The 24,476-nt window shown below is 44.3% G+C and overlaps 1 protein-coding gene across 3 annotated transcripts; it reads right to left on the reverse strand.

The window, feature by feature from the left end:
• On the reverse strand, window positions 1-23,824 carry IL17RA (interleukin 17 receptor A). 3 transcript variants are annotated; one of them, XM_027658440.1, is made up of 13 exons: window positions 23,465-23,822; window positions 14,299-14,323; window positions 12,328-12,474; window positions 11,329-11,453; window positions 10,202-10,328; window positions 8,223-8,270; window positions 7,976-8,133; window positions 7,451-7,528; window positions 6,946-7,021; window positions 6,847-6,861; window positions 5,285-5,386; window positions 4,215-4,256; window positions 1-3,733 (listed from the first exon to the last, which is right to left on the reverse strand). In XM_027658440.1, exons 1-13 carry the CDS (start codon window positions 23,639-23,641, stop codon window positions 2,226-2,228), a joined length of 2,628 nt encoding a protein of 875 aa, XP_027514241.1. In that variant the 5' UTR covers window positions 23,642-23,822; the 3' UTR covers window positions 1-2,225. The 3 variants fall into 3 exon arrangements, with proteins under 3 accessions (XP_027514241.1, XP_027514261.1, XP_027514251.1); XM_027658460.1 differs by lacking the exon at window positions 23,465-23,822 and adding an exon at window positions 21,277-21,294; XM_027658450.1 differs by lacking the exon at window positions 5,285-5,386 and having other exon boundaries at window positions 23,465-23,824.
• Between the last annotated feature and the right edge of the window lie 652 nt (window positions 23,825-24,476).

Below are 24,476 nucleotides of genomic sequence, written 5' to 3' on the forward strand. Positions count from 1 at the left end.
CTAAAATAGTGCCTGGATTTTCCCTTCAAACAAACTTTTTGGGAGTGAAAGCAAATTCTAAGAGCTGTAACACCAAGGGAGTTATTTGAGAAGGGAATGACTAAGGCAAGAAAATCCAGATGACACTTCTGAGCTTCCTATTTAAGTGATTTATAGGAATTCATACCACTTGAAAAAGACTCATGAGAAAAAAAAAAATCAGATTTACATGTTAATTGCTTTAAGATAAAAGAAACTTTTAGAAGTGGGATCATCAAGATGGCAATTACTCACATAATCTGGGTTCTCACTGGAGAAGCATTGAGATCACAGCTGCCTCTTGCTTAGCTCCTGGTGGGTTAGATCCTGCAGAGGCAGGAATGCTCCCAGTCTTAAGTCTGGATCTCTGCAGGGACTGTCCCTTTGTCATCTGGCTGCAGAGAAAGCAGCTGTTTTAGCAGTCCTGCCTCATGGAGCAGTCGTGCTTGGGAATTACTAACAATTCCTTTGACATTCCTTTTGAAGGGATGTGCACTTCCCACAGGTGAGGGCCCTCAGTTGTATCCAGCTCAACTCAATACAGCTGCCATGCTTTGCAGGAATTTTTTGGCATTTGTGAGCCAGTTCAGTTCTGGCTCAGCTTTGCCTCAGATTTCTATAACAAATACTAACAGAAGGAGTTAGGCAGAATGGAGGATATAGAACTCTTTAAGTAAATATATTCAAAAGGTATTCTTGGTTTTTAATTTAAGGAAAACCCCCACAATTCATAAAATTATAAAATATACATTATAAAATATTCATTGCAAGTCAAAAAACAGATTATTCTCTGAGACATCAGACTTTTAAAAAGCTGAAATAAAATTATCCTAAGATTTTTTGACAAGTAAGCTTTGAAGGACAGAAAGACAACAACCTTGTCTGAAGGCACAGGAGAAAGACCTGGGTGTATTTACATCTCACAGGCTGTTATCCACTGGGTTGCAGAAACAGTGATAAGAAACAGGGTAAATGCCAACCTCAGCTAGTCTGCCACCCAGCCAGTGCTACAAGGGCCAATGGGCCATTACTCACAGAGAACAATTTTTTCTAGTGCATCCAGCCCCATTTTTAAAAAACACTGGAATTGACAGAGCTACCATCACTGCTCCTGGGGGATGGACCCCTTGGTCTATTCAGTATTTCACTATGGTTAACCTGAACTACCTGTGTTTGAGTTTATACCCACACAGGTACATGTTACAGTCATTTTCACTCAACCTCCCATAACTCAGATATAACCTCCGCTCTAAAACAGCGTCTGCTGAAGCTGAGCTTTTTTCTCCTCCAAAATAGTCTTTCATTTCTTTAATTGTGTGCCACTACCTACATCTTCAGTTTGCATCTCCCTGGTGCCAAGATACCCAAAAGCAAACAGCACTGCAGCACTGTGTAGCAGGATACAGCAGATTTCCAATTCAAAGATTCTCTATTCAGCCCCAGATTTTTCTATAAAATTGTGCAACAACTCCAAATTCCATTTTTTGGTCCTTTATCTCCCTCTTCCCCCCTTCCTGCTATTGCTAGTTTTCAAGCCCATACCTCCCAGCAGGGAGGCAGGGAGAGTTATGAAGACACAGTTTAAAAGTTTATCCCACCTACTGCTCAGTTACTCCGCTTGATTTCTGAATGACCATGGAAATGCAGCTGCAAATTAATGGATGAGTGGCAAAAGAAAAGTCTTCAGGCATATGTATCAACAGGTAGAGACAGCACTAACCTAGCTGAGGTTTAAGGCACACATCTTTAACACAGTATTTACAACAAAACATTTAAAATGTGTATGGAAATGGCAATGCACATTTTGCCATGCTATCTAAATCCATTTTCCAAACCCTGGCCATGACTTTTATCCAGTGCAATAGAATCAGTTCAGCCAGAGGGCATTTTGAAGGCACGAGTGGATGAGCCACAGTAATTTTTCTGCCATCTATCAGTGAGGATTCAATTTAATGCCTTTCCCCAAGGCACAGAGCTACTGCCTGTTCTTTCATGGAGGTGAGCAATATTCACTGCTTCTCTCCACAGAGACTGGAAGCAACATCACCAGTCTGCTGGGCAACCCTGCATCCCAGCAGCAGACAGATCCCACTGCTAAGTCATTTACAACACAAGGACAAGGATGGTGTTGGAAATGCAGTTTCAGTATTCTGCATGGGACCACCTTCCATCTCTGTATTTCAAATGGAGCAGGTCCCAGACAGAACCTAACAGTCCTCCAGAGATTGGTCAGTGTCCATCACCTCAGCTGGATAGCTCCAGTTAGAGCTCCTCTGAATGTCCTGGAAAAACAGCTGCTTCTGGAGGCTCCTTAGACTGCTCAAGACCTCTGGAGACAGTTCATGGGAGACTACCTGTTTTTCTTGATCCTCCTCCTCCTCTTCCTCTTCCTCCTCTACGAGGTCATCAGGAGGTAGAGGAGAACATCTAGAAATGTAGCCCTGGTCTGACTGCACTGACTGTCTTTGGTCTTTGCACTGGTCATCAAAGACCAACTGGTGCTGCCCGTCAGCCTCCCCCTGGCAGAGATACAGCTCTGAAGGAACGACACTCTGTTGATAAAGAGGGTACATAAACCCATTCAGATGGTCCCTCAGTTCACCTGAGAGGTTGGCAGGACTGCGGTCAGCTCCTGCTGAAACGTCAGAGTCACCGTGGAGGATGATGTTATTCCTCATTGGAAAGCTCGTCTCCAGAAGAGGAACTCCTTCCATACAGTCCTCATTACTCAGCACATGATGACTAAGTACATTTCTATCTTCCACGGGAGAGACTGGCTCCACTACCTGAACTAGAGGAGCCTCATCCACAGGAAGGACCACAGTCTGAGAAGCTGGATCCCCACATGGATTAAGTTGAGGCTGCAGTTTACAGCCTGTATTTTCACCTTCATGCATGTGGAGGTTGATGACATAACAGCAGTTGGGGTCAGGCTCACGCAGGTGCAGCTGGTGTTTCACAATCCCACTCGATTCACTCAGCAATGAATCCACTTGGCTCTCTCTGTTTAGGGAATGCAATTCTTCATCATTATCCAAGCAGATGGTTTCCCTCTCAAACCAGTCCGGGTGCTCAGTCTGCCAGTTCTTGAACTTCCGTACGGCCTCTTTCAACTTCCTCCCACTGGGGGTATCGACATAATTTTCAGCCGTGATTTCCTGGATTCGATGGATCCGCCCAGGTTCAAACTTCTCCAAATCCTGAATCCGAAAATAAATATCCTCAAACTTGTCCATCAGCTGGTACCTGGATGTGACATTGAACAGATCAGGTATATCTTTCTCGCTGCTTATTCCCTCAAAGTAGCAGACTATGTACATCCCAAAGCAGGCTGGCTTCTTGAAATCTGGCAGGATCAAATTCAAGGCTGGGGTGAACAGGTCTCCCATTGGCTTCTGCTGATCTTGCTTGAGACACACAGGCTCACTCCCAAGCATGGCTTGCCATTTGGCCTGGGTGCCCCGAGAACACAAGATAATGATCTTTGAAGACAGGTCTTCCATTTCCTTCTTCTGCCGAGTAAGCCAGGGCAGCGGCCCTAACTCCGAGATCTGATGATCTTCTAGCAGGTCTAAGGCTACAGCAGTGCCACAGACTGTCATCAAGAACTCAGCAAACTTCAGCACCACGTCCACGTACAGCAGGTGGTCAGCAGAGTACACAATCCAAACCTTCCGGGGCTTCAAGGGCGGCAGGGAGAGGTCGGTATACGGTGCTGATGAAAGACAGAAAAATATCAATTCCAGCCACATTCCCAAAATTGTAATGGTGCAAGTCAGCAGTAATCAACATAGATATTAACAAAAGGTTCTAGTGACTATCAGCTTTAATGCTATTTTGGTGATGCACGTGGACAACATCTCGTTGTACAAATTTAATATGAAAGTACAGACAGGGGAGCTGTGACTTATAATAATGCCCAGATGGTTCATCGAATTTCACCACACAAAAATAATACATCAGCTTCAAGAGGTTTGCAGATGCATCTATATTCTCTGGTGGAGACCTGAGCGCACCCAGCCCAAACCAACCTCCTACTGCCATGGCCTGTATCAGCAAAGATCCTAAGACTACCTGTTGGTTTTCAGAAGCACCTATAGAATAGCAGACCCTTTGACAACCCCTTCTGGACAACTCTGTGAGACTTCCAGAACACATGACACTTGCTTGATAAAACACAGGCAGGACAATCTTACCTGTTTGCAAATCACTGTGGTTGGATTTCCCTCGTCGGCGTCCTGGAAGAGAGAGAAAGTCACAGTCAGTTCTGAGACATAAGATTAAGTGCTTAAAATCACAACACCTTCCACAGATTAAGTTAAATAAAGAATCCTTAGTTGTGCAGGGAGATAAAACCATAGGGAGGAAGAAGCCTAATAAGAAATATACTGAACAAATACTTTGCTATGTACTTTTCCTTTGAGAGAAGACAGAATGCACTTAAAACACACTTTATCTCCCCTGGATCCATTCAGTCTCAAGAAGTACAGAACATCCAATTGTTCTGCCACCACTCTTTAAGGAGAAAGGGCATTTTAAAGATGGCTTTTTCTTAAGAAGTTTCTCTGAAGAGGTGACCAAAATGTCCCCAGCTACATCTTATCTGTAAGTCTGACGTGTTAAGAAATTTTCCAAAAGATTACCAATTATTCCTCTCAGGTGAAAAAGAAAGACTTAAGCTGTGAGTTACACAGCTTCCCTGTGGTAACTGCCTCACAGCTACAGCACAAAAAGACTAGGAATTAGCCCTTAAGTACCCAGTTTTCCAGCTTGCTTGATGTCAACCTCTGTGTCCTGTTTTTTTCCCTTCTACCTTAATCGAAAAACATTATTTAAGCCCTAAATAGTACAAAAATTAATTTTGTAGAGACTTTCAGGATCAGGGAAAAGACTACAGTGTGGACAAACAGGGCTTCTGTTCTGGAAAACTCTGCTGCAACGCAGGAGAAAAATAAATGGAAAAGATTTCTGCAGCATGAGGGCTGAACTACAAAGTTCCTTTTTCCTTCATGAGCTCTGAAGTGCTATGAACCTGTGTATGAAGAACATGGAGTACCAGACAGCATAACCCATGGAAGACTTTACTTATCTAGTGGATGGTATTAGGACGTTACAAGTGCTAAGATGTAAAACAGAAAAAGGGGTTTACATAGGCATTATCTCAGCAGTAAGGCATCAGAAGAGCAAGGAACAAAACAGCAACAGAAGTAGGAAAAATATAGCTTTAGCATTGAATTTTTTTCTTCCTAGCTGGTATGAGTCTTACCTGCTCGTTTTTTAGTCATACACACCACACCTGCTATGACTGATCCCACCAGTAACACACAGATCCCAGTGATACACCAGTAGAGCCATATAAACATATCACCTGCAGTACAAAAATACTCCTCAGACATTGCCTTACACAAACAGAGCTTCACCAAAGAGCAGAAGTTTCTTGAGCAGAGGGGGCCAAAGGAGGAGGACCCTGGTTGTGCCCAAAACCATGGGTAGACCAGCACTTCCCTCTTAAAATATACAGTCACTTCCCAAAATGAATTCCTGCTTTCATGATGCTGCTCTACACCATCAACTTGCTCCACACAAAGAACCATATGTGCACCACACTTAAAACACAGATCAATAACCTTCCTCTAAATAGCAGTGTTTACCCAGCTTTGACAGGCACGCCGCCCATGTCCTGCCTGTTCATGTCATCTATCTTAAAAAAAAAAAATCACCATTTTGGGTCATGTATTTTTTCAGTCTACAGGTTTGTTTTGGTTTTTTTTCCCCCTAATCTTGGGCAAACCAGCTCTTTACAGGTGTTGCAACCAAAAAAAAAAAAAAGATGTCAAATCATTATGCACAAGTTATCTTGACATTCATGAAAATGAATATATGCAAGCTATTCTCTCCAAAAGCTGCTTTATATTATGCAAATTTTTTAACACTGAGCAAAGTGACAGAAAGTATTTTATATTAAGACTCTTCTTGTCAAAACTGCTTCTCAAAGAATTCTATGCAAGTGAAGTGTATCTAAAAAAAAATTGCTCTTTAAGCTTCACACTGCATACAAATACTTGCCTCATTAAATCATGGTGAAGTAATTCTTAGCACAATTAATTCTGAACTTGGTGTTACATGAGGACTGTTAAGAGAAATTTTTGACACTAGGCTCTCATCTCCATCAGACAGATCTACTGGCACAGCTTGGTTATGGTACACAGTAGTTTGAGCTTGGTACCTCCAAAGAGGGACACCAAACAAAGAAATCCTTGGGCAATTATGCCCTGATGACCTAAATTCTCCATCCCTCACACAACAGTCTGCACCAACAGCACAATTAGGGTGTGGGGTCTCCTCGCCCTTCACTGGATTGGTGTTTTGTCACCAAGTGGTTGTCATGTGTTCATCTTCACATCCTCTGAGGCTGGTTTCAGTGGGGGCTTGGGTGATACAGTCACATGGGTGATATAGTCCATGATACAATAGGTTTGCTACATTTCATACACCATGACCTGTTTAGTCTAACTATTATAAGTAATATTTAAGCTATAGCTTTGTCTGTTCTAACTATTATTAACATTCAGATTGTTAGCTCCAGGTTTCACTGTGATCTGTCTTTAACTTACACAACACAGCCATATACTTCAGAAAAAGTTCGACTTGCAGCCCAACAGTTCTGGCTACTTATGTCAAACAAGCACTCACCTACCTTCAAACAATATAAAATTTTCAACAGGGACATTTCATTGGGTCATTCTCGGGGAGGATCATTTTTTTTATGCTATACAACAGGAAAAGAGCAGCAAAAAAAAGATTCAGGGTATCGGAATAACTTCTCACCTGATGGGTCTGCACCTGCAAAAGACAAGAATTACATTAAAAACTCAGCTCTCCTCTGTAAGCCAATGGGAGTTTAGATTACAGAAAAGTGGTTCTCACTTGGAGCTGGTGGACATGGGATGAAAGCAGAGTGTCTCAGACAGTCTGTGCCACAGTTCGCAAAGAACGGCTGGATCTGCAGTTGAAATAAATTCAGAAAACAGAAGTTATTCTTAAAAGCAATTTTGTTCCCTGTTTTACTTCCCCCCCTGCCTCAACATTCCCTGTATTTTAGCACAGGGACACAGAACCCCCATTTCCCTTCAGCAAACAAGTTGATCATTAAGACATTAAGAAGGCTGGGAGCTCCTGAGGTTGCACACTTGCCATTCCCACTACACGGTCTCTGACTTGGCAGCCCTATACTAAGGAAAAGCCATGGACTACAGAGAACATCTATATAAAAAAAATTGTTCTTTCAGCCATAATCAGTATTTCCTTAATACAGGTAATTAGAGATTAGTCAATCTCAAAACAAAATACTGTGCAAAACCTTGTAACATTCCTAAGTTGTTCGCTGCCTTGTTTGTGAAGGAAGGACATGGGGACAAGAGTGAGCTCCTACCTGTATTTTGTAGTTGCAGCAAGCTTTTATGTTCTTCTCTATTTTGATTGTGACATTCACTTGCTCTTGTAATCCATCCTGCAGAAATCAGTTGTAAGGGAAGGAAGAAAATTGAATGAAAGCAGGAAAAAAGAAAAGAAGTTGACTGGAGAACATGGAATGGTCCAAAGAAGAAAAAAGCTTCTATTGGAACTTTGCATCTCAGTTTTGGTTGATTTATTTAGCCTCCCTGGGCATTGGTTTGAAAAATGTAAAGCCCAGTCAAACATCAAATTTGACTTTGCAGATGTTTATAGACTGCTCCATGAATTGTAAAACCTCTTTTTTGATCTTTTATCCACCAAATTCCTGAAATAACATTCCTATTTCCAAAGGCAATGAAAAATTTGGGAAAACAATTCCCTGAAAACTTTTGTTCAAATGTTTGCTACATCTCCTATATCATGGCTCCAAGTCCTGGTTTAGCAACTACCTGAGATGTTTGTCTAAATCACCACAGCAGGTATAATTTGGGGTGGGAATTACCTCAGTGAAATCATGTGTGATCATTTTACACTTCTTCTCATGCAGGTAACTGGCCACATGAATGTGGTATCGGGCTGGCTCCATCCATGGGGTGAAGCTCACGAGCAGAGTTGTATCATCTAGACTTTTACCCTGGATCCTGGGTTCCCACGAGCTGCCTGGAAGTAGGGAAGATACTCCTGTGTTTCATAACTATCAGAAATATTTCAGCATAGCATCCATGCCCACATGACTAAAACATTTTTACCTGTCTTTATACATGGGATGGTTTTTTTCATCAGAGAATCGCTGCAGTCTGCAAGAAAGACCATAAGTGAGCAGTCAGAAACACTGTACTTCCATTTAGCAAAAAAAATCACACTTTCTTATCAGAAGCCAGATAACTAACCAAGCTCTCCTTAACAAGTGGACACCTTTGTTCCAAAGCAGTAACAAAATTCTGTAGAAGAACAGTATTGGTTTCCAGTGTATAAACAAAGCTCACTGATGTAATGGTGTGTTTTTACTTTTTCTTTTCAGAACAGAGATAATTAATAAGAAAGACAGAAAACATACCATGCTCGTTAGTACAGTAATATCCGAGAAGCCTTGCTAATGTAAGACTTGTGCAGAAAGGGTCATAAAAGTGGAATTAAAACTTCACATTGATCTCCACACCTTGTGATTGCACCACAGCAATAGATCCCTCTGAAGGCATTGTGACCCAGGAAAACCAGGAGGAATCTTTCTTGATTCCAAAGCACTCTTCCACATTTATAATTTGATTCGTTTGGCAGATTGTCCCTGCTCTTTGGGAATTTCTTCAGAGTCAAATCCAGAATTACACATTCAACTTGGCATTGTGGGATTTACAAGTCTCAGCCTAAACTATGCCTCCCCTCCAGGGTTTGGATAAAGAAAAAGGAAAAATTCCCTGCTTAGGCAGTTGAAACAAAACATTGCATCTCTTACATTTTCAACTTTCAAAGCTGGAAAATTTACAGTGCTCCTGTAATTCATGTGTAAGAATGCATTAGGTTTCTGAAGAAGAGTGGAGGATAAAAGCCAGGAAGTTCTTAGTGCGACCAGGTATAAGAAAAGATAAGAGGGGTGAGAATCAAGTGCTCCCTCTCCTTTTCCAGCTCACATTGACTGATACACTCCATACCTTGGCATTTTATAACTACAAAGTCAGGCTGACAACTGTAAGAAGTTAAGAAAAAAAGTTAAGAATCAGTTTTCAAGCTCTGTATTAAGTGCCAAATACTTAAAAGCCAGTCAGTGCAGCCAGAGGGCACTGCAGATGCTCAGCATCCTTGAGGAAAACCACAAAAATTCATTTAGCAACAGGAAAATTTTTACATACGCAAGCAAGGGTCAGGCACTCAGCACTATCAAGTTTCTTGGTAAATTATGCCTAACTCTGCCTTTGAAATGGAACTTCACATGTGTAAGCTTTAATACTAGAAGCCAAACTTTACTCCTTCCAATTTCGAAACTCTGGCCTGTACTTCCAGTTCCCACAAGCAGAGGGGCAACTCTGAAAGATTTTAAATTAAAGTAGCAGTGACATTCTGCAGAGAACATAAAAGATTCCTCCACAGCCCCACTCACGTAGGTGAAATCGCTTTGTGCTTGCTCAACTGATGAGGACTTCGGCAACAAAATTTAGGAGATGTAACTCACACTCAATTAGCCCCTCAGAGAGGCACTTACATTCCTTTTCAGGTTTAACTATGAATTTCTCTTTAGCCATAGCTGCAGCAGAATTCTGGACAAGCTACAAATGCAATTTCTCAGAAATCAGCAGCCCAAGACCAAGGCTTTGTCCAGCTTTCCAGAAAGCATGTAACAATTTTTACAGCAGTACCTTCCATGCAGAAACTACAGTCAACTGGAATCAAAGGATCCGTCCTTCACGGAATAGTCCCTCCACACACACCTTATTCCAAGCAGAGACTTGACAAACTTCTGGACCCAGGATCCCAAAAATAAGGATGGTGATTTGTAGTAAAAATGATACAAACGTTTTGGATACATACCACAGGGGTACTGGAGATAGGCTAGCACCACGGATTTTCTGAACAGGAACACTCAAAAAGGACAACAGGTTTTTTTAATACTGCCACCCTATTGCCAAACTGGCTCACAGTTCACAGGTCTGGACTGGAAAAACACCCAACCCACAGGTCCACAAACCACCACAGTCCTAAGCTCAAGGCCTAAGTGAACTAGAGCATCTCTTACCAGGCACTGTGAGAGACGTGGACTTGCAGTTGTAGTCTCCATTTACACCCAGCTTGGGCAGGTGGTAGACAGTCACCTGGTAAGTCTGGCCAGGTTCCACTTCAAAACGGTCAAAAGTGAAATTCCACTGAAAACAAAACACATCCACATGGACTTAAAAGGAGAATGATGTTCTTTAAAGGCACTGAAATTAACAGCTGACTTGGCCCTGTTCCACTGTGTTCTCTCATCCCATATAACACTTTAACTGCAGCTTGAGCATAAAAAAATGGAACTTAAGTGTATTAAATATACCAGTCCCTTGGCCTGTCCCAGTTCTTCTGTTTGGAATGAGTTTATATCTTTGAATTGATACAACAGTTTTATGCCAAACAACTGTGTGGTTTCCATTAAATTATATTCTAAACTGAAAGGAGATTAGGCTAAAATATACAGTTTCAAGACTAAAATTTTAGTCATGTATGAATCTTGCAGTGCTGTGCAAGTGCTAAGCATTTAGTATTGCACTTATACATATGCAGTTCTGTACTTGGCCATTCCATACATATTATCCTAAATGTATACTGTTCTCCACATCAGCAATGCTGTGCAAATTGTGGGAGAGGCACTGGCTCCAGAAGATAAGCTAACTATGGCCAAATTCTGTGTGGTAAGGAAAAAATTCCAGATTCCTTATTGTTTATAAAGGGAGCTGTGGATGCTCAGCACTTTTCTGATGAGTTTCCCAGATGGAGTGTAAGCTGAAGGACAACCCCCAAGATTGGCACTTTCCTCCATAGCAAGAGAGTACAGGAAAGAAGTGGAAATAAAAGGAAGGGCTAAGGTAAAAAAAGCTATAAAATGTCATAGCTCTCAGGCAGAATCCAAAGACTTCTAAAAACTAAGCAACATCCAGAACTTGGTTGTGGTAGGCACCAAACAAGAGCAATAATTTTTAAAACTTGAGGGATGGGAAGAGTGAAAGAGAAACTGGAAATGACTGCAGATGTCAAGTCCAATTTCTTGACTGTTTCACCAACTCTTCTAACCAGTCTGTACTTTTTAATCAATAAACTTGCTGTAAGACAGTGAAAGCAAAAACAAAGCCATGAACTAGGAGAAGTAGTTTAAAAGCCCTTGGCACTCACCCGGCCTCCATCTGGACGGACCTGAAGAGGCAAATTGTTCTGGAAGTCAAACTGGGCACAGACCTGTTGATTGCTGTTCACCTGCAGCACGGCGAGCTCTGCCCCTTCCAGACAGCGGATGCTGGCTGCAGGCACAGGGACACAGAGACATGCCTGTCTTTTCCTGCCATCTGCATGTGCAGAGGTTGCAACCCCCCCCAGAGATCACCACTGTGCCCAGCCTTGCCACAGTCTCACTCCTTTGAAGCGCTGGGGATTCCAACACAAAGATAACTGGCCACGACAAGTGAGCAAGTGAGCGTGCAGGGTTGACCGACAGCACTCTCAGCTTAAAGGTTGTCCTGCACGGCAAGAGCTGCATCTTTGCAGATAAAGGAGTAAAGGAGAAGGCAACTGCATTCTCCCACACTCCCTAGCAGTTCCATAGATTCAGTGTTGTGTTTAGCTCTGCCCCTCAAAGCTGCTTCACGCAGTTTGGGCCCCAAAGTAAATACGCTTTTGTTTTGGTACACACAGTCCCAATGAGAAAGTTTATAACTGCAGCTGAACAAAATGACTGTGTTACCTGAGTCACACCTGCTTCTACACTACTATAGCTACAGACCATAACCTATATAACCCTCAGACACAGGCCCTGCAGAAGGAAGAAATGAATGTGTTTAATTCCATCTTAAATCTGTGCAAAACGTTGGACAAGAGTATGCAAGAGAAGCATCACTTACAAACAAACAATTAAAGACACCTGGAGAGTGAGAAAACTTACTAGTACACTGCTCCACCAATGGGACAATTATTCCTTCATGAAGACACACACCCATATAGGAAACCTAAGCTACAAGGATGAGATTATAACCCCCAAACCAAGAAAATTAAGCAGCCAAACTCCTAAATTTCAAAGGTCTGCTTTCACGACAGTGAAAGACTTGAAGTCATAATTCTCCTTACCAGACCACACCTATTTCCTCTGCTTCGTGCTCAAATTAAACAATCACCACTTACCATCAGTGGCCACTTTCCATTCTATCTGAAGCACAGGGAGCAGTTTTCCATCCAGCTGACGGAAGACATGAGAAGAGACATGAAGACTGCTTGGAGCAGAAGGAGTCCAATCCGGAAGCTTCAGCCAGCTCGACTCCATGCAGGTACCTGTCCAGCAAACAAGAACCACCATTCAGAGGGGGGCTGAGGAAGCTCTGCTTAATGGCAGTTATGGTCTGCCCTTTGGGTCAGGGTTATCCTGAAGGCAAAATTGGGTGACAGACTGCTCCCCAATTCAGAAAGGCAGTTTTCAGCATGGATGTACTTTGTAAATTGCCTGTAATATTCTGAACTCGTTCTAGGAGCTTATACTTCCTCTTTTCCTGAAAATCCATTAGTAATTACCTCAATCAATGTATTCAGGCTAAACAGGTCAAGGAAGTTTGCTCAGTATCTCCTGCAGCAGGTCCATACCTTGCTGCTGAAATGAACCCACGTTCATACCAATTGCCAGCCTTCCAATCATAAGAAATCTGTCAGATACCCAGGGAAATTCTTTCAACTGTTAATTACTTTGTGTCTAAAAACTGCTTTACCTCGAATTTGAATATACATCTGAATTTAGCTTCCAACAGTGTTATGCCTTGCCTAAATTAATGAGCTCTCTGGACAGAAAAATAAACTACTCTAGTCAACACAGTGTTAGGGAAAACTGGTGCTGTAATCTCATCAGAAAGTGAAATCAGGTATGACAGGCATTAGACAGACATGATCTACTTAGACTTCTGTAAGACATTTGACTTATCAGAGCATGTTAAAAACAGCACAGTCAGGCCCCCCAAAGTACACTTTCAGTCTATTTTGCTGGGTTAGTGATGGGAACAGTGGGCACTATCCCTTCTGGTAACAGCATGGTTTTACACTTAGGAAGTAATTAGACAATCCCCACATGCTCATTCTACCAAAAAATATCTATAAAAAGCCTGACAAGAATAAAGTACCTTTCAGAAAAGAGTGTGCTAGGCACTAAAAAAAATGTACTTCCCCTAGAGCAGAAAAACATAACAAGAGCCATTAGGCAGAATTTAAACCAAATATTCAAATAAGGCACCATTTTAATGGTGGAGCTGCAGTTTGGCTTAGCCTTGTTGTCAAGATGTATTCCAATGGCTGTCTGCCAGTGGGAAATACCCAATCTGATCCCACCAAATCCCTCTCCTGCCAAAAAAAGTTTAAAACCTGGGTATTTTCAGCATAGTCATCTCCCTGACCTGGCAAGCCAAGCAATAATACTACAAAAAGTACTACTGGCTACAAAAACACTTGTGCCAGTCCAATATAGGATTGGGCACCGAGGCAGGAATGAGCCTGTTTAGAACAGGGACTGCAAGGAAAGGCCAAGGAGTTCTGCACTACTGTCCAGTCACCTCTGGGTACCAAGTGGACAACTACAGAACATTCTCCTTTTTTTTAAGAACGTTACCCATAATTACACTAAAGTGCTTCAGATGCATGCCACTGTTAAGACTTGATCCCCAACACCCAATAATTCACATTAATTGCTCTCAACTGCACACCTCTATGCCTCCTTTTTAATTCTAGTCCATACATTAATTTTTCATCAAGTACTATCACAGATAGAATGACTTGTAATGAACATTTACTGGCAAACTTGTCCTAAAATTCCCATTTCTTTAAAAATGATGATCTCAGCTTTAGATAGAAACTAAACAAGTTAGGTTGGGTTCCACCCATGCCACTGCCCACCCCCAAACTCTATCCCAAAAAAGACATAACTTTCCATTCCTCTTCTAGCCAGTGCTTATAAGGGATCAAACTGGAAGCTCCCAAAGCAAGGCAAGACAGCAGTGCTTCACTTCACAACTCTGATTCCAGCAGGAAGAACATGTTGTATGAACCCTTGTTAAAAAAAGAAAATAAAAAAAGCATGATCTGATGAGAAAACAGCAATGAAGGAAAAAAAATACTTACTATTTCTTACGAGACAGTTTAAATCCTGTGGGGGGAAAGAAACAAGAATGTTACTCTCAGAATAGAAACTGGATTGACAGTAATTTGCCTCTGCTTGGTGGCAGGAGAAGGGCAGGAAAAAACCAATTCAGTGAATTCAGTGACGCACACAAACGGGAAGAATTTACCATCGTGGAAACACTGCACAAAGTGGTTCATCAGAAAACCAAAGGACAGGATGAGGGGCCATCAATCTGTTGATGAGGATTCGGAACTTAAACTTGACAATGAAGACCTCTCTTACCTTTGTAACACTGGGTTTGTGGCACTAACTCTGAAAACACCCAAAGATGGACAGTCCCATAAGATGCTAGATGGGAGTCCTGGTATAAGCAGCCCCAAAAGCTGTGCAGCCGTGCCCTGTGTGGGGCAGAGCAGCTCTAACATAACCAAAAGCAAAATAAATCTGTACTTAACGTCAATATAAGGACAAGCAACAGGTACTTTTCACTATTTTTGCTGTGCTCAAAAGGTCAAGTCAGCCACAACGAGGGGAATCAACATGATCAATTTGAATATAAATACCAATTTAGTCTAAACTGTACTTTACTGCATCTAATTATTGCAGACAAATGCACAGATAAATCTTCCATTGTTATATATAGATCTTGTTGGACTTAAGAGAAATTGGTATATAACTAACAAGTATAGTTAATAGAAATATTATTGAAACTTTGTACCTCCCAGATCAGGTTTCCCTCCCCCCGTGCCACTGCAGGACATTCCCACATAGTATCTGCAACCTAAATCCTTTGATAAGGGGAAAAACCTAAAAAGCAAAGAAGTGAATGCTGATTAAACCAAACCAAAAACAGCTAAACTACAATCATTTAAAAAAGGGAAAAAATAAAAATTGTAAGTGCCAGCATGGAAAAGTCGATTAAACTATGAAAATTACTCCTAACACTTAACCAGACTTTTTTTAGGTAAACTATTTAGCCTGACAATGCCCTTTGTAAAAAGGTGCAGTAGTTTCATCTGAGATAATTTTCTTCAGAGCAGCTGATATGGTGCATTTCATTGAGGGGAAGGAGTGAGCAGCCACACGGGGCTGAGCTGCTGGCTGGGGTGAACCAACAACAGGTAACAAAAATAACTAGCTACTAACCACGGGGCTTTTTGTAATTGAATTACTTCTGTTAAATCCTATCACTTAACATTCAGTCATTTTGTCCTTGTTCTGTTGCAATTATCAGTAATTATTGTAAACTGCATCATGATAAAGCTCTTATATAAATTCTAAGGCATTATTAATCTGAACAGCAGCAACATCTGCTTTCATTTGAGTGCTAGTGTTTCTGCTTCTTAGCAGATAAGACATGGTTAAATGAGGAAATGCTGCATTTCCTTTTTAATTATCAATATGAATATTGAATCAGCACAGCATATAACTGGATTCTCTCTTCCTCCAGGTCTATTGTCCCAAGTGAAGCATTCGCAACGATATTTCTAGAGTTGATGAGGCTCTGCCCTTTGTGACATTCATTAAAAAACCAAGAGCTTAATGAGGAGCCATCAGTCTGTTGATGAGGATTCAGAACTTAAACTTGACAATGAAGACCTCTCTTACCTTTATAACACTGGGTTTCTATGGGATAAAAACAACAGTAGTTTTCCTTGTGTGTCACGGTTCCCCCAACCCACTCAGGATTTTCAAGGGGCTACCTACACATGTTTTTCCAACTCTACATTACTGTTCACCTGCTGTGCTAGTAAATTTTTTTTATGTGTAGCTGACTATATTGAAGTGTTTTAAGGCGCCATCAGTTAGTCAAGAATTTAGCAGGTTTACCACAAGAAGAGGGGAAGGATTCTCCCACCACACGGCAGCCTGCACCAACTCACTTGATGGCCCATTCCCTTCCCAGTCCCCAGAGCACCACAGGGATGACCCAACAGCTGAAAATACCCAGAAGAACAATTAATCCAGTCAGGAAGTCCTCAGTGTAGGCCTAAGTAAGAAAGATAAGTGAAGACAAAGCCACAATGCAGGCAGAGGTATAATGAGTCCAAAGGATAACTGGAAAGGAATGACCACGAAAATCCTCATGTCCTTATATCCTGCCCAGGACTGGGCTGCAGCTGAGGATGCACTTTTATACCAAAAAGTGTGACTCCAGAGAATGACATTCAAAAGCCAGGAAGCAACTAAAGAAAAAAGTTGCTTCTGCCACAAAATAAGTCAACTACTTCAAGATTGCACTAGTTATCTCCTCAGCACTAGGGGGAATACTTGCTGCTTTTCCCTTGTAAATACCCAACCAATCCAAAATCTTATTTAATGCATTGGCTTATTCAGAGCACATTAACAAAGCTGTGGACAGCAGAAGTATTTAACTTAGTTTCCCTACTTGGGCATGCTAGTTTTGGCTGGGATAGAGTTAACTTTCTTCACAGCAGCTGGCAGGTTTTGGATTTATGCTGGAAACAACATTGATAACATAGAGATGTCTTTGTTATTGCTGAACAGTGCTAGCACAGGGTTTTTCTGGTTCCCTAATTGCCCTGCCAAGGGAGGAGGCTGAGGGTGCACAAGTTGGGGGAAGAAGCAGGAAGGGAGAGACACTTGGAGTCACGGTCATTGCTGTGTGCCATGGAGCCCTGCTGTCCTGGAGGTGGCTGAACACCTGCCTGCCCACGTGAAGTGGTGAAAAGCAATTCCTTGTTTTCACTTGTTTGTGTGCATGGATTTTGCTTTACTTGTTAAATTGTCTTTATCCCAAACCACAGTTTTTCTCACTATTACCCTTCCGATTCTCCCCCTCCATCCCGCTGGTAGGGAAGTGAGCAAGCAGATGTGGGGTGCTTAGTTCCCAGCTGGAGTTAAGCCACAACAGTCCTTTTTAGCACCCAACATGAGGCTCAGAGGGTTTGAGATAACAACAGATTTGACTGGAATGTGCTAGAACAAATTTATAGCTGTTATTGCTGTTCAGCTATTAATTGGCAGGCTCCTGTGCTTGCCATGGGGCTCGCTCCCCTGACTGTAAATAGAAGCCTAATGCTCGTTAGTGGCCTGTTTTTGCTCTCCCTGCTTTGCTGTGCTGCTCATCCCCTGACTCTGCTGTGCCTGGCAACACTCTGATAACAGCAGTGGCAAAGTGTCTGGGCTGGCAAATAGTCAGGGCATCACTGCTGTACTGGACAGGCTGGAACTCCAGTGTGAACCAGAGTCAAAAGGATTGCAACCTGTGGATGAGTCCATAGTGGAGCAGAGATCCACCTGCAGCCCACGGAGGGACCCCATGCTGGAGGAGCTGGATGCTCAAAGGCAGCTGTGACCCTGTGTGAAGCCCATGCTGGAGCAGGCTCCTGGCAGGACCTGTGGACCCACGGAGAGAGGAGCCCATGCTGGAGCAGGTTTGCTGGCAGGGCTTGTGACCCTGTGGGGCACCCACGCTGGAGCAGCTGGTTCCTGATGGACTGCACCCTGTGAAAGGCAGGAAGCTGGAAGGCAGGAGGGCTCTGCTTCCAACGGGATGAGGTTCAACAAGGCCAAGTGCCGGGTCCTGCACTTTGGCCACAACAACCCCCTGCAGCCCCACAGGCTGGGGATAGAGTGGCTGGAGAGCAACCAGGCAGAAAGGGACCTGGGAGTTTGGATTGACAGGAAGCTGAACATGAGCCAGCAGTGTGCCCAGGTGGCCAAGAAAGCCAATGGCATCCTGGCCTGGATCAGGAACAGTGTGGCCAGCAGGTCCAAGGAAGTGATTCTTCCCCTGTACTCAGCGCTGGTGAGGCCACACCTGGAGTACTGTGTCCAGTGCTGGGCCCCTCAGTTCAGGAAGGATATTGAGGTGCTGGAGCAGGTCCAGAGGAGAGCAACAAGGCTGGTGAAGGGACTGGAGCATAAGTCCTGTGAGGAGAGGCTGAGGGAGCTGGGGCTGTTCAGCCTGGAGAAGAGGAGGCTCAGGGGAGACCTCATCACTCTCTACAACTCCCTGAAAGGAGGTTGTAGCCAGGTGGGGGTTGGTTTCTTTTCCCAGACAACCATCAGCAAGACAAGAGGGCATGGTCTCAAGTTTTGCCAGGAGAGGTTTAGGTTAGATATTAATTTCTTTACAGAGAGGGTGATCAGACATTGGAATGGGCTGCCCAGGGAAGTAGTGGATTCTCTGTCCCTGGAGATTTTTAAAAAGAGACTGGATGTAGCATTTAGTGCCATGGTCTAGTAACTGCAGTGGTAGTGGATCAAGGGTTGGACTTGATGATCTCGGAGGTCCTTTTCAACCCAGCTGATTCTATGATTCTATGAAAGGGACCCATGCTGGAGAAGTCTGTGAAGGACTGCTGCCTGTGGGAAGGACTCACATCAGAGAATTTCATGGAGGACTGTCTCCCGTGGCGGGACCCCACGCTGGAGTGGGCAGAGTGCAAGATCCCTCTGCCCCCTGTGGCAAAGACCATGGTGAAGCAGGCTGTTCTCTGGCAGCCCATGGTGGGCTATAGCAGGAATCTCTTATTGCAGCCAGGCTGGGAACAAGGGGAGGAGTTCATTGCAGTGTTAAACCATATAAGATGGCCCAAAAGGACCAGAAGTGGAGACTGTAATGGAAATACCTTTAAATTGTTCTAACTCATCATTTGAATTGCATGTTATAGGAATTAGTGTAACAGGAACCACCTGAACCTCAGGAGGACAAGCCTTACAAGAAACAGTGCAAGTGCAGCAGTGACCTGACCTGGATTTAGTGCCCAATAAGTCCTCCAACACACCACCTCTCCTGTCCTGAGTGACCACCATAACAGATGGAGCACAACATCATGGACTAAATGAACTCAATGGACATTTTGTGGAGACTTCACAGGAGTGGCCCATAAACCAAGGGAATGACACAGCTGGAATAGATGACCCCAACTGGCCAAAGGGATATTCCATACCATCACACTTAGTGCATAAAGCTGGGGGAAGAAGGAGAAAGGGGGGAGGAATGTTTGGAGTGATGGCATTTGTCTTCCCAAGTCATTATTAAGCACGATGGAGCCCTGCTGTCCTGGAGGTGACTGAACATCTCCCCACCCACTGGAAGTGGTGAATGAATTTCTTGTTTTTCTCTGCTTGTGTGCACAGCTTTTGCTTTACTTATTAAACTGTCTTTATCCCAAACACTCACTTTTTCTCCCTTTTACCCTTCTGATTCTCTCCCCCATCCTGTGGGGGGAGCGAGTGAGTGGCTGCATGCTGCTTAACTGCCAGTTGGGCTTAAACCATTACATCGAAAAAGCACATATTTAGATGATACAGTAGAAATAAAATGACAGCAATGATTGTTTCTGGTTGCCCACACAGAGCTAGAAGCATGTAAGAAGCACTGACAGAACAGGGATGTGTCAGTCTGCGTACAACAGACAAGCAGATAAACAGGAGGAGAAGGAACAAAAATTAAGAGCTCTGCAGAAAAGCTGAAGATGGAGCTCACAGCCAGGCAACATGCTCTGCACATTATTATAGAAGGGGCTTAAATTGAAATGTTCTCTTCTCAGCAGCTTCCTATTGCCTTTCAGGCCCAACAAGCAAAGCTACACAGAGGGGAGGCATAAATATGAGAAGCAGATGATTGTGAGGTGATGCTGAAACTATTATCAGCAGAAGAGGACAGGCTCAGTCAGCTCATCATGTTTACTTGCCATATTTTCACAGAAAGATAAGCAACTGTTTCCTTCACTCTTTTTTAATGATTTTTGTTTTGCTTTTGACATTAAAAAAACCCCCAAACCCAAACAGACCATATGCCCCAGAGAATCAGAAGAATCTGAAAAAAAAAAAGAAAAAAAAAAAGAGAAACTGATTAACAGCATCATCCCATAGCAATTTAATTAAAGTAACATGGGGCCAAGATTTCCCAGCAGGATGTTGTGGTAACTAGCAAGAAACCACTGTTGAGCTGGGCAAGTGTCCAGTTTTCCTTTAAAGAGTGGCTGCTGAATGGGAAGGGCTCCAGCTTTCCAAAATCCTCCTCTTGCCTATGAGCAATTCTGTGTATCTTCTGAGGCTTGGATGATTTGAAGTTTACTGCAGTTTCCCCTTTCTGATTCCTCAGTAAAAAGAAATAAAGATCAAGTGGACATGAACACACTACAGGAATAACTGCTGAAGGGTGATTTGCTTAAGGCTCGTAGGAAACAACCATCTTTTACAAAATTGTTTTGATTTTTTAAAGCACTTTTTTCTATAGTTTCTAAATTTTTCTCTTGCCCTCATATAAATTCTCACCAAAATCAGATTCAAAACCAGCACTAAGTGGACCACAGTTTATGTCAACATCCTACACAGCAAAAAGATGCCACAGAGGGGAATGAGAGACGCCAGTCAATAGCAAAGGCAAAATGAATACATTTGTAAAGCCTTCCTGACATGCACCACCACTGCTCATCTTCATGAGAGATGTTACATCAATTCTTCTCCAGAGACTTGTAGTGAATATCCACCAAGCTGGTAAGATAGATTTCAGAGACCCAACTACCCAACCATGCAGCCCCTCAAAGATGGCAGAGTTACAAACACTGCATTCCTCCAGGACACCAAGGCATGTCACCTTTGGAAACAGCTACAGCCCAGTGACTGAACACAGTGATTTAACACTTGATGAACAACCAGATGGGTATATAAGCTGTGGGATGTTTTTCCCCTGAACATAGAAAAAACCCCCCTGCAGATGACATATTCAAATAATAGTTACTAGAAGGAACTGAACTTGCAGCTGTGCTATTCAGCCCTACAGCTGAGCAGGTTTGATGGAGTGGCGGTGAATAAAGCCCACTGAGTACATTTGTTGACATTTTAGTAAGATGAGCTGTTAACAAGCATTTAGATTTACTTTCACAATTTACAGGTGTCTAACGACACTGACGTGAGACTTTCCCTCCACCACTTTATCTTTCGAGCAGCCTCTGCCGCATGAGAGTTTTGCTGAAAAAGCTGCTGTTGCTCACCCTGACCTGCTGCAAAGCTCGGCAACGGCAGTGGGTGGGTTAGAAAAAGGAAGTGGGTCTCCCCCCGCCCTGCTCAGCAACAGCTTCTCTTTTGAACGACACCACAGTCACAGGTTGGGAGGGTTACTGAATCATGCTCCGAAAACGGTGCAACCAACAGAAAGGGAAGGGGAAACTGTTTTCAACTGTCAAAACTTCAGTTGATGGTTCTTTTTTCTGTTTGTGTCAGCAGCTTCACAATTGCTTCTAAAGAGGCTCCTCGGGGGCTTAAGACAACGCCTCTTTCGTAAGTCTATCTGCATTTTAGAAACCTGCTTTTTGATAGAAAAAGGCCAAAGTAGCAGCCTTGCACATTAAGTGATCTGTGAGCACACCCAGAGCGTGGGGCAACACCGCTCCTCAGTGAAAGCTGGGGATGCACTGATGAAGCCCTCAACAAGTTACTGTGGTTCACATTTCCTAAAAAAAAAAGGAGGTACAAGACAGCAAGACACAGTCAGGCAAAGCCAAAGCATCCAAGGACTCACAGAAACTCTCTAATAATTTATCTCAATCTCCATGTGACAATCGTTTGGGATATCGTGGTTATGCGAGATGCCTAAGCAATATTGTAATGTCTTCTTTCCACTTTTCCAAGATTTTGCATTTCGTAACTCCACAATGCCCAGCCTAAAGTAAAATTGCAGAAGTGGTCTGTTTTCTTAGGGTCTTTGTAATAGGAGTGAAGGCAGCAGAGTGGAGGTCAGGTAAAAGAGAGATAAGGATATAGTCAAACATTAGGAACGGAGTCGGAAAGTCAGACTAGACAAAAAACAGGAAACGTGTACAGGAAAAGATTACAGAAGCTTTCATCCCAAAGGACAGATTTTGTTTTACATTTGTTTATAGCTTTTATAGCTGCACCTGACCAGCTGCCTTCGCTAGACTGCTGAAAGTGCATCATGACATACAAAAGTGTCTAGGTTAGAAGATAACTGCCCATTTTCTTGTTTATGCATGAACAGCTATCGTTGTCAGAGACAAAAAGCAAAAGTAGATCTATCCCTTATTCTACACACTCCTTAAGTGTATCTTAGGCAGAAAAAACCTAACAGTGACCATCGACAAAACAAACCTAAATCAAACCCCAAAAACCAGCAGAGGGAGCGACCAGAACCAGCTCGGAGTTCATACTCTGGGGTGCCAAAGTTAGCTCATGTTGGTTAGTTCACCTTTTATACGGACCCCAAATCTGCGCCTCCTCCCTGGCTGGGTTCACAGGGAGAAAACGCAACCAAAATCTGCCCGTTCAAAACTCCCAAGCACATATGTTTGTTTCCTTGCTCCTTCACAAGCGCTTCCCTGCTTTCTCCTAAAAAAAACCCAAAACCACAAAAAACCAAAACAAACCAACCCTCAGCTGCAAGGAACAGCTTAAAACATTTAGGACGTGAGGCAACGCCAGCGATTAGCAAAGACTCACATCCTGCCCAGCGACTCCGGGCGGGCCCCCGGAGATGTCACTGACAGGCGCTTCCCGGCGGCCATCGCACGGCCAGGCGAGTCCTGCCTGGACTTGGAAAGCTCCCCCGCTCCCAGGCTCCGCTCCGCACCGGCGCTCCAGGGCACAGCGACACGGCGGCGGCCGCCGCTTCCCCCATCCCAACTTCCCGGCTCCTCGCCCCCGCCCGGGCCGCGGCGCTCCCGGGCGCTGCCCGCGCTTACCGGCTGGGAGCAGGTGAAGGGCGGCGCGGCGTCCAGCAGCAGCCGCAGGGCCGCGCCGGGGGGCAGCAGGAGGAGGGGCGGCAGCAGCAGGAGCAGCGGCCCCAGCGGGAGCCGCCGCTGCCCCGCGCCCGCCATCGCCTCCCGCCGCCGCCGCCCCGGGCCTTCCGGGCCCCGACCTGCGCGGGGCGGTGCCGGCCGCACCTGAGGAGGGGCCGGGGCCCCGCGGTCCCGCCTCAGCACCGCCCCGGCCCCGCCCGCCATGTGGGGCTGGTTGTTTGGGATGGGCCGGGCCGGGCTGAGTGAGCTTCGAGCGGCTCCGCCCCGCTGGGCACAGCGCTTCCCTGGGGGCAGCCAAACGTGGTTCTGTCCCGGGGTTGCCTTCGCGTTCGCGGGGAGTCCCGAGGTGTGCGGGCTCATCGCAGAATCGTCAGGGCTGGAGATCACCCAGTCCAACACCCCCCACCCTCTCTCCCCGCCAAGGCAGGGTCACCCGGAGCAGGTGACACAGGAACGCGTCCGGGTGGGTTGGGAATGTCTCCGGACAGGGAGACTCCACGACCTCCCTGGGCAGCCTGTGCCAGGGCTCTGCCCCCCCCCGAAGAAGTTCTTCACGCTGAGGTGAAACTCCCGGTGCTCGCCTCTGGCTTCGGGTACATGCCGTGAGCATTAAAAGCTGACACCAGCAGCCATGTGAAGCTGCTGAATAAAACCCAGTATAGGTGTATGCTGTGCTTTTCCTGTCGAGGGGCTGTTCTAAATGCGACCACTTCACAGGGGGCTGTGAAACCTGTTACTCGTTCCTGATTCTCCCCCCTTTTCAGCTGTCTCACAGGCTTCACTCGAGGTTTCGCGCTGCTCTTCACACTGCGACACGCCCACAGCCGCTTTCACCCGCTTTTTGCCATGGTTTTCACCTCATGGTGTCACACAGAGCTGTAGCCCAGCCCCAGGGAGCTCCGCCAAATTTCCAGCTCGGGGTGTTTTTTAGCAAAGCTGAACTGTTTGCTGGGCTTTGACCAGCAGCCACGGCACTTTCATATGGTTTTGTGGTGGCAAATATCTGACTGATGGCCAGCCTGAGCCTGCAGATAACGAGATTTCTGCTGGTGATCGTTCTGCCATTCCAACTTCCAGCACTGATGACATCCACAGGTTTTCACTGACCCCTGAGTTTTAGCCTTTTGTGCCACCGCTAATTAACAGTAGCAGCAAAGCCTGCAGTTCTGACAGCTGTGTGTGAGTCAGGGGGAATAATATATATATATATACATACACGCAACTGAAAGAAACCCCACGTTCTTTTTTCTTTAGGCATTATTTTACTCAATCTTATACTGCTGTAGTTGGGCTGAGCACACTGTGATTTACAGTGCTATGACAGAAAGGCAGTGCTCAGCTGGCACTGCGGAGTAATTGCTTGATAACCGTGGTAGAACAAATCTGTTCAATAAAAAAGTACATCCATGGTATGTTACTTGTTATCATCCCATTAGCTTCATGGC

Source organism: Corapipo altera, unplaced genomic scaffold, assembly GCF_003945725.1.
Source record: "Corapipo altera isolate COAL_440 unplaced genomic scaffold, ASM394572v1 1, whole genome shotgun sequence".
Classification (NCBI taxonomy): Eukaryota; Metazoa; Chordata; class Aves; order Passeriformes; family Pipridae; genus Corapipo; species Corapipo altera.

Coding starts and splice junctions, on each gene's coding strand:
- IL17RA (XM_027658440.1), bottom strand. CDS start 23,641: ATGCTCACGGCATGTACCCGAAGCCAGAGGCGAGCACCGGGAGTTTCA. Junction 10,329..11,328: donor TCCGTCCAGATGGAGGCCGG/GTGAGTGCCAAG, acceptor TTTTGTTTTCAG/TGGAATTTCACTTTTGACCG. Junction 8,134..8,222: donor CATCCCATGTATAAAGACAG/GTAAAAATGTTT, acceptor CCCTACTTCCAG/GCAGCTCGTGGGAACCCAGG.